This window comes from Choristoneura fumiferana, chromosome Z (assembly GCF_025370935.1).
Source record: "Choristoneura fumiferana chromosome Z, NRCan_CFum_1, whole genome shotgun sequence".
NCBI lineage: Eukaryota > Metazoa > Arthropoda > Insecta > Lepidoptera > Tortricidae > Choristoneura > Choristoneura fumiferana.
Window position 1 is genome coordinate 14303612 of NC_133472.1, and position 9137 is coordinate 14312748.

The 9137-nt window shown below is 41.1% G+C and overlaps 1 protein-coding gene across 1 annotated transcript; it reads right to left on the minus strand.

The window, feature by feature from the left end:
- Positions 1–420: 420 nt before the first annotated feature.
- IntS14 (integrator complex subunit 14) lies at positions 421–8897 on the minus strand. Its single transcript, XM_074088486.1, has 10 exons — positions 8550–8897; positions 8310–8464; positions 7710–7845; positions 6499–6608; positions 5314–5506; positions 4502–4599; positions 4328–4423; positions 3713–3896; positions 1156–1304; positions 421–748 (listed from the first exon to the last, which is right to left on the minus strand). The coding sequence occupies exons 1-10, from the start codon at positions 8734–8736 to the stop codon at positions 512–514; spliced, it is 1545 nt and encodes a 514-aa protein (XP_073944587.1). The 5' UTR covers positions 8737–8897; the 3' UTR covers positions 421–511.
- Positions 8898–9137: the final 240 nt, after the last annotated feature.

The window sequence follows — 9137 nt, forward strand, 5'->3', positions numbered from 1 at the left end:
CGCCCCGCGGTTAGTGCGGCATGGAGGCGACGGTAATGTTGAGCTTGAGCGGCTAGTGCGGCATGGAGGCAACGGTGAAGTTGGGCCCGAGCGGCTGCAGCGTCTCATGCCGTCCCACGCCCCGCGGTTAGTGCGGCATGGAGGCGACGGTGAAGTTGGGCCCGAGCGGCTGCAGCGTCTCATGCCGCCCCACGCCCCGCGGTTAGTGCGGCATGGAGGCGACGGTGAAGTTGAGCTTGAGCGGCTAGTGCGGCATGGAGGCAACGGTGAAGTTGGGCCCGAGCGGCTGCAGCGTCTCATGCCGTCCCACGCCCCGCGGTTAGTGCGGCATGGAGGCGACGGTGAAGTTGGGCCCAAGCGGCTGCAGCGTCTCATGCCGCCCCACGCCCCGCGTTTAGTGCGGCATGGAGGTGACGGTGAAGTTGAGCTTGAGCGGCTAGTGCGGCATGGAGGCAACGGTGAAGTTGGGCCCGAGCGGCTGCAGCGTCTCATGCCGTCCCACGCCCCGCGGTTAGTGCGGCATGGAGGCGACGGTGAAGTTGGGCCCGAGCGGCTGCAGCGTGTGTTTGACGTCGAGTGCGGTGCGCGGGTCGCGCAGCGCGGCGGCGGCGTGCGCCAGCTGCAGCGAGCACTCGGGCGGCGCGGACGCCGGTAGCGCCGCGCACTCGCGCTCCAGCGCCGCGCCCACGCACGCCACCAGCTCAGAGAAGCCCAGAGATATCGCCGCGCGCCGCACGCGGTTCAGCTCCTACAGATACAATACAATCGAGTGAATTGTAGATTATGTGACTGTTACATAATAAGATGCTTTAAAATACTAGCGTGGGTTTATAACGGGAATAAACGTTATCGCGACTTCTATTAGAATATTAAGGTCTAATTTAATTGTTTTCTTACAAGCTTTTATTTAAGTTGCCCTGATTGTTGTTGTTGTTGGGTGAAATCTTGCAAGTTCATTTTGACCCACTTTCAGTGGCCGGATATGTAAGTTAGGCGACAATACATTATCTGGTAGTGACATTCTGGTGCTCCGGCCAGGATCATCTCCCTCGGACGGAACTCTTCAACGGTTTATGGCATCGACTTGAAATTTGGTACGGAAACGCGGGGCGGGGGCGGGGAGGTGCGCCCCAAGCTTCTGGGCACGCGTCGTACCTTGTAGAGGTGTTGCGTCTTGTCAGGCAGCTTGCGCGCATGTCGTAGAACTTTCTGGACGTCGGCAAGCAGCGCGTGCGGGCGCGCCCACGCGCAGCCCGCGCCGCCGCCGCTGTACGACCGCCACGACCGCACCGGGAACGCCTCCGCTGCGGACCACAAAACAACGTTCACAAAGGTAAAGAATAAGGTGTACGTTTAAAACAGATCCAATCAAACAAATCTCCCACTAAAAACAAAGGGCTGGCGTTTGGGCGGTTTCAGACTAGAGTTTTATACGCGCGTATAAGCCCGTTTTTGAAAGCGCGTTAAGTTAATGTTAATGTAGCGTGTGTAAGCTCGGTATGCCAAAAACGAGAGTATACGCGCAGAAAAAACGCTAGCCTGAAACCGCCCTTAGGCATCTAGGCGCCCCGCGCGAGTCATGCCTTTGGCGCTCTTTTAGATACAAGCGACAAAATGACAGGTTGTTTTAGCTGGCTGTTTTCCGCAACTCGACGACTTAATGCGCCTATTTTGCATGATTGGCTGTAGGCACTATTCAAGCCAGCCTAGCTCCTAGAGGAAGCCTAGTAAACTCTTCACGTTACCGACGACTTCCTGGAGTGACTTCCGTGACCCGAGGTGTTGTGCCTATCTGTTTAGACTTAATATTTTTTTTTTGGAAATATAGCTCCATTTATGGTTTATGCCAATCCAATTTATAGAAAGGGTAAACGAAGACGCCATTAACCCGACTACAGACATTTATTTAATGATGTGAAAACCTAGAACCTATTGCAAAATAATGAATCTGTTCAATAAATCGATTAATTTATTGATTGAATAGATCAAAGTATTTTTGTCTATTTTATTATTTACGATACTTGATTTAATTCCAAAGACTGTTTATTCAACTATAAAAGTAAAGTGTTTTAATTTTAAGGTAAATAAATAATAATCGCTTATTTAATCGAGTATTAATCGATTTTTAAAATGACAAATTTTCCACTATCTCTACGCTAGTCTATGCTACTAGAGATTATACAAGAGTTTCATTCAAAAAATAACGTCAGATTTTTGCGAAGATTTTTCAAATGAAAATTAAATATTGAAATCAAGTGAGTTTTGGTGAAAAAACAAAAAATTAAACCCACTACGAAAACCCATGAAAATAATTTTCTACCAGTCAGAAGGCGGTGCCTCAGCACGAGCCAGCAGGAGTGGACCTATAGTCGTCTACCTCACCTACGCACTATTATATTGGGCTTCAATCAGTCCTGCTGGCTCGTGTTGAGGTGACTTCAGACTGGTAGAAAAATATTTTCATGGTTTTTTGTAGTTGGTTAAATTTTCTGTTATAATTTTTTTTCACACTTTTTAGTGTAATTAATCTAAGATGCAATAGTTAAATGTCAACTGCTCGTCAACGTTTGTAATCGCCCGTCGCACTCGAACACTCGCTTATAGCCAGCGACAAAACTACACTCGCTTCTCGCTGCTCACTCTCGTTTCTAGTTACTCGCTCTACTCGCTTCTCGCTCATCGTCGGCGGTGGGACAAGTGCCTAATATTTTCCAGTTTTCTGCCCACCGGGCCACCGTTTTCTCGTTCTCGCTCAAAATAATCCCTCAAACGAATTACAAACTCCCGACTCTAGGAGTTCAAAACAGTATTTTTAGACCGTTTCGGCACTTTGCCAGTATCACTGTCAGAACGCACTCGTACTGATAGTGATACTGACAAGCACTGTAGGGCTACTACGAAACTCGGAAGTTCGTGTCGTTCTGTCCCTCTGACAAATGTCAAATAAAATAAATAAATAAATCTGACACTTATACTATTTAATACGAGAGCGAGAGGGACGGTACAATACGAAGTTCGTGTTTCGAGTTTCGTAGTAGCCCTGCTGGCCACAAGTGGCACAAGATGGCTGCGGTCATGTTCCAAATAGCCGCGTTTACAAAATCTTGCAAGTTTTATTTAAAATTTTAAAATATCTTAGTGTTCATTGTTATTGAATAATGCACTGCGGCAATTGCCGATAATGTTGTGCCACGTCACTACTCTGTTTCACACATTGCGTCATTTAGAAAAATAAATAATTTTCTATCGTATTCGATGGAGTCTATTTAATGGACTCTGATATTGCTATATATTTTTAAAATGTACAGTTTTTTAATTTTTATGATTATTTTGCTTCAAACTAAGAAATTATTTAAAAAAAAATTGCGAACATAGTATGCGTAATTCGGAAAATTTTCAAGTGTAACAGAACTCATCATAGGTGAAAAATACAATAGTTAAGGACACGAATTATAGATAAATGTGTTATTGATTCGATCCAGTGGTTGTTTATACAAGTATTTTGATGAAATCGGTTTGTGTACACTTTCCATAAATTGGATTGGCATAACGTATATACTATCGATGATTCTGCCAATTTCGAGGTTGAAGAAGACATTAATGGATAACCGTTATTCGGTAGCTTCAGTGTGCGGCCTGTTTGAAGGTATCGTCACCAGCATCATCACCAGTCACCGCCCAGCTCCATGGTCGCCGTCGCTGTTATACTCACAGGTGGAGGTCTCGTCGCCCGCGCCGAGCTGGTCGAGCGGACCGAGCCAGGGCGCGGCGGCGGCGCCCGGCCGCAGCACGCACAGCAGCAGGCACGAGCGGCGCGCGCGCGACGCCTCGCACCACGCCACCATCGCGCCCCACCAGTCGCCGCCTAGCTCCACTATGGCCGCCATCGACTCCACCTACGCACAAAAACATTAATAGTACATTGTGTATTAAGGGCCGTAAGAAGAAGATTACTAACGAGTTTGTAATCCCCTTACGGCCCGTGATACACACAATGATTTTCATCACATTGCGAGGATAAAAATGCAAAAAATTAAATTATTTTGTGTCTAAACACTTCACAGCTCGGCAAAAGAAAGACGCTAAGAAAACAACTGAATAAAATAATGGCTACCCGCCAATACAGGGGCTACATCAAAACTCGTATCGTGCCGTCCCTCTCACGATAGCTTAGAGCAGGGGTTGCTAGTGTTCTGTGGGAGGACATTTAAGGTTCGCAAATCTATAGCAAAATAAAATTCTGGCAATAGGTGTGCAATGCAATGAGTGACAGCCGCTATGAAATGCTGGGCGCGCTGTTTAAATGTAATAAAAATTTCGATCTTACTTTTAGTGCTCCATGAAGAAGAACGCAGAAATTAGCTATTTTGCTGGGGTCTGCAACTTCCTCGTCTGGTGAACTGCCGTCTATACTGGAGCCATCCTACAAACAGAATTAATCATTATTACGAATCTTTATAAAAGAAGATTTTATTATCCCTTCACATTAAAATTAAAGTACCTTAGTGGGAGTTTTGGAGCCATAATTTTCCCTGTTTGATGAATTGCCGTTTTGAGCTTGAGGTACAACTAAATGTTTGCTGACAGCAATAGGAGTTCCTGTGGAAGCGCATATTGATTAAATACCGAGAACAGAAAATAACGTTCATTATTAAAAAAAAACTGACTTCTTTAAGTTTGAGAATTATCCAATTCACAAATTTTACCATGATTTATAGGTTTAGTTTTATAAAAGTATAGCACATAATTATTAGAGAACTTACGTCATTTAATCTAATCATTATTAAGTCTAATTCGTAAGGATACTTATATGTCATTACAGGCAATCTATGTATGGATTGCATGCTGTATAATATTATTTACAAAACAATTTTTAGTTCAAACTTGTTCTTCTGCATTTGCTCATGTTTAATTCAGTAGTTGCGGACATCTGAGGGTTGGAGACCTGGTGACCTGACACACAGGGCATTCCTAGTTCGGGCACCAGTCTCCCCCACCCAAGACTGTCAATTACACCTAAATTGTATTGTAGTATCTAAGTTTATTTCATTGTACTTGGTGGTGGAAAAAACAAATAAACTTCTTATTATTATTTTTCTGATATAAAATATCAACTTGTCAATACAGACGTGTTACTACTACATATAAGAAGGGCCTTTCTTTAGTGTTTTACTATTAGTGTAGTAGAATTAGAGATCCTTTCGATTAAAAATCAGTTCGCAGGGAAAAATTATCGTTCAACCAACATTCATTAGAAAAACGATAGGTATACAAAATGTAAACCTCCTTCTTCGAAGTCAAGTCAAGGGTTACCTAGTTCATTTTGATGCACGAATCCGATTATATTCAGTTCGTTGGATAGAGTATACGTGGCGGCGTAGCCTTCGTGGACGGCGGGGTGCGGCTCCGGGAAGAGTTGCACTCGCGCCTCCAGCTGCCCACACTTTAGAGTGCAGGTGAACTCCTGGTAGTGCTGCTCACAGAGTCGCGACATCGACGTTATTGCCTGTAGCAATAGTTACGATAAGTTCAGGTAAGTCTATCTATATAATATACTAAAACCAATCATTTAGAAAACTTATTAGTGAACTAAAAACAATTACTTTGTTCACCCGTAACCTTATGATAGCTACGTCTATGCAACAAGAGCAACACCACTTTCACCATGCTAGACCAAAGTCGAGTTGCGGATGAGCAAAGTAATTGTTGTGTTTAGTTCATTGATATGGACTTCCGCAAAGAAACAAATGATTTAATAAATTAAGGGGTGATTACCTCCAGTGGTAAAATTGTGTCTCATGACGGAGTGGTAACAAACTAGACATTATTATTAGTTAGAGTGGGCACAAAACCTGTTTTTAAAGGGTAAATGAAGATGAAGGAGTAAATGAGGTACATGAAGTTGCTACAATTTTCAGTTGTACATTCCAAACACGGTTAGAAACCAGTGTATTAACGCATATATGTATGTACTAAAGTTTACCCGCGGCTTCTATTACTATTCGGTCACAACTGAAATTGCGGGATTTTACAAAATTCACCCTGCGAATTCGCAAAATTTAGATCGTGGTCTTCATTGAGGTTGTGTTAAGAATAACTGTTCAAAATGTCATTACTCTAAGCCCAGCGGTTTACATTTCAATATTTGTTTGGGATAAAAAGTAGCCTATATGTTATTTCAGATGTCCAGCTATCGCCATACCAAATTTCATGACTCTAAGCCCAGCGATTGTTATTTCAAGATTTTATCCCTATCCCGTGGGAATATCGGGATAAAAAGTATCCTTTGTTTTAATCCAGGTTATAAAACAACTTTTTGCCAAATTTCATCCAAATCCGTCCAGCCATTTCAGCGTGAAAAAGTAACAAACATACTCACTCACTCACAAAATTCACATTTATAATATTAGTAGGATTATGAAGAGAAATAAGCACATCACTAGTAAATATTTCTCAAGAATAAGTTGGAGTAACTTAGCATTTACAGTATAAACTCACCGCAGTCACTGTGAGCTGGTCGAGGCAGTATATGGATCCCCTACTGACATTTCCGCTTGAATTATTGGCAGATGTGGCAAGGTCCACAATCTTCTGGTAAAGTGGCATGGCTAGAAATATAATTCACATTTTACTAGACATAGCCCAAAATTATTTCAAGATCTAACATGACGTGGTACAGTTTTGATTTCTAAAAATTTTTCACAAGTGTATTGGGTTTAATACGAACTAATATTATAATTACGAAAGTAATTGCGAAACTAGATGAAGTATAGCATAGAGCTTTTCTTAACCTTTTTCAGTACGCGAACCCCTAGAAAATCAAGCATATAATTTCATAATTAAAAAAAAATGAGTAAAAAATTTAGGACAGTTGGTATTAATTCAAATGTCCATAGATAAAACGGCGGACCCCCATACACATACTCGCGAACCCCTAGGGGTCTGCAGACTACAGGTTAAAAAATGCTGGCATGGAGAAAGTTTGAGACTCTGGGAATGATATAGGTTAATTTTTTATCCAGGAAAATTGCATAGTTCTCATAGAATAGCAATTAAACAAATTCTTAGCAGACAAAAATCCAGGCTAATGCTAGGTAATAAACTAGCTGAAGCCTCAACTTCATCTCTACAACTATACTATTTTCCAGAATAAAAACTACTTACCTAACCCTATCTATATCCTTCTCAGGGTCCCAAACGATCTATACCAAATTTCATTACAATCAGGTGCTTGATGTATGTCAATAAATAAATAAAATTATGGTAGGACTATTGACCTAGTCCCAAACTAAGAAAGTTTGTACGGTCACAATTGTTAATTTGGGACCCATTTAGTGAAAAAGTCCGTTGAATTGTCATACAAAATGACAGATAGGTATTCGATCTTAAGTGGGTCCCAAATTAACAATCATGACTGTACTATGGGTACTAGGCAAAGGATAAACTTGTGTAGATAAATACATATTTAACATCCTAGCCCCAGGAAAAAATATTCATATTGTTCATACAAATATCTGCCCCAACATTATACTGTAAAATTTACTGATTCCAAATATGTATAGAACATAGAACTCACTATCTTAAAAACATGTTGCTTAGTCAATTTCTCCTTTCAAGCGTCGATATGTAATTTTACTGTATAAAACACATAGGCACATACTCACTTTCACATTTATAATATGTATTAGTCATAAACTTGTAATTTTTACCATGTGTCAGGCAGGGATCAGCAGGTGACGCAATGGGTAACACATGGATTCTAACAGGGTAGGGAGCAGGCAGTGGCAGCCCTTGGATGATCCTACTCCGTCCAATTGAGCCTCCACCGATGTTGCCATCTGTGACCTGTTCAAGGGTTTTACAGTTTAGGTAAACTACCATCCTGTCACTTGGTTTGTTTTGTGGCCGTGAAGAGGTTAGTATGATAATTACATTTTAATCCTTCAGAAAACTGTTCAGAAAACTGATTATATGCTGTATGATTCTAGTCTGACATTGTTTGATGACCAATTCTTGTGTTAAATAATACATCAGAAGTCAACCACAGCATAGCTGTTGTTGAATGGTGTAAGTAGGTACAGGCAGTAAATAGGTAATTCACAAAATTGACAGTAATGTTGTACAAGAGTAGCAACAAAATTTCTGTAATACACATACACATAATTTTAAACACTGCTTTGCTCATGAGATTATTAACATTTTGTTCGCTAACAATATCAGTCACTTTATCAAATAAGTTGCATTTTTTATACAAAACATCATATTATGGATGGAACCTCCACTACCGCTTAAATGTAAAATAAACCTACCACTATGATCTGGACTGGAGTTTGATAACCCCACTCGCTAAGAATAAGCTGGCTCACTCCAGCTAGTGCCAAATCCAGGCATGTTTTGTCTCCTTCCTCTAGTAGCGGTAACTTTAAGCGAATATTTTCAAAATCTCGAGTAAATGGCACCGCCACTAAAACAAGACATATTATTATATTAAAGAAGTTAGATTAAAAGTTAAGTAAGTTTGACTTCTATAGAAATTTGTAAAAAATTACCTTCACAGATGGACGAAAACGTGACTAAGGCAACATATTCTAATCTAGAATGCATAGATAGAAAATCCAGGAAGGAATTAATGGCAGCAGCGGCCACAGTGAGTCTGGTATGGTTTTCCGTGGGGTCGAGCGTAAGCACCGGCCGGGACATCGACAAGGAAACGTCTAAAAGAATAACTGTCGGCATTTTGAGCGCTATTTCTAGTCAGGTCAGTCAGTCAGTCAAGATATTTTCAATTATCTTTTGGTATAACGAGTAGCAAAAAACACAATTAAACGCATTCTGTTTTTTGTTTATAACATCTCGATCTTGCTTTGCTTTGCAGTTGCGGTATGCGATATGTCAAAGTCAAACTGACGTAACGATGTTTTAAAGATTGTTGTGTTGTGGTAGGCGTAGATTGAGTTAAACTATACAGCCTCAACTTGCAATTCTTATATCTCGTATTTAATTTCATTCATTATTCATTAATTACTTTAATCTATTTCGTAGCCAATTGGGAAACGACTATAGTTAATAGATAACACCCATCAATTTAATACTGAACGGTACTGAACGCAACTGTAAAGTCACCACAGTACAAAAAA

Excerpts from the sequence above, each read along its gene's own strand:
- IntS14 (XM_074088486.1), bottom strand. The coding sequence starts at position 8,736 with ATGCCGACAGTTATTCTTTTAGACGTTTCCTTGTCGATGTCCCGGCCG. Across the intron at positions 7,846-8,309 it reads CTCCAGTCCAGATCATAGTG|GTCACAGATGGCAACATCGG; the intron begins GTAGGTTTATTT and ends ACCCTTGAACAG. Across the intron at positions 3,897-4,327 it reads TTCTTCATGGAGCACTAAAA|GTGGAGTCGATGGCGGCCAT; the intron begins GTAAGATCGAAA and ends TTTTGTGCGTAG.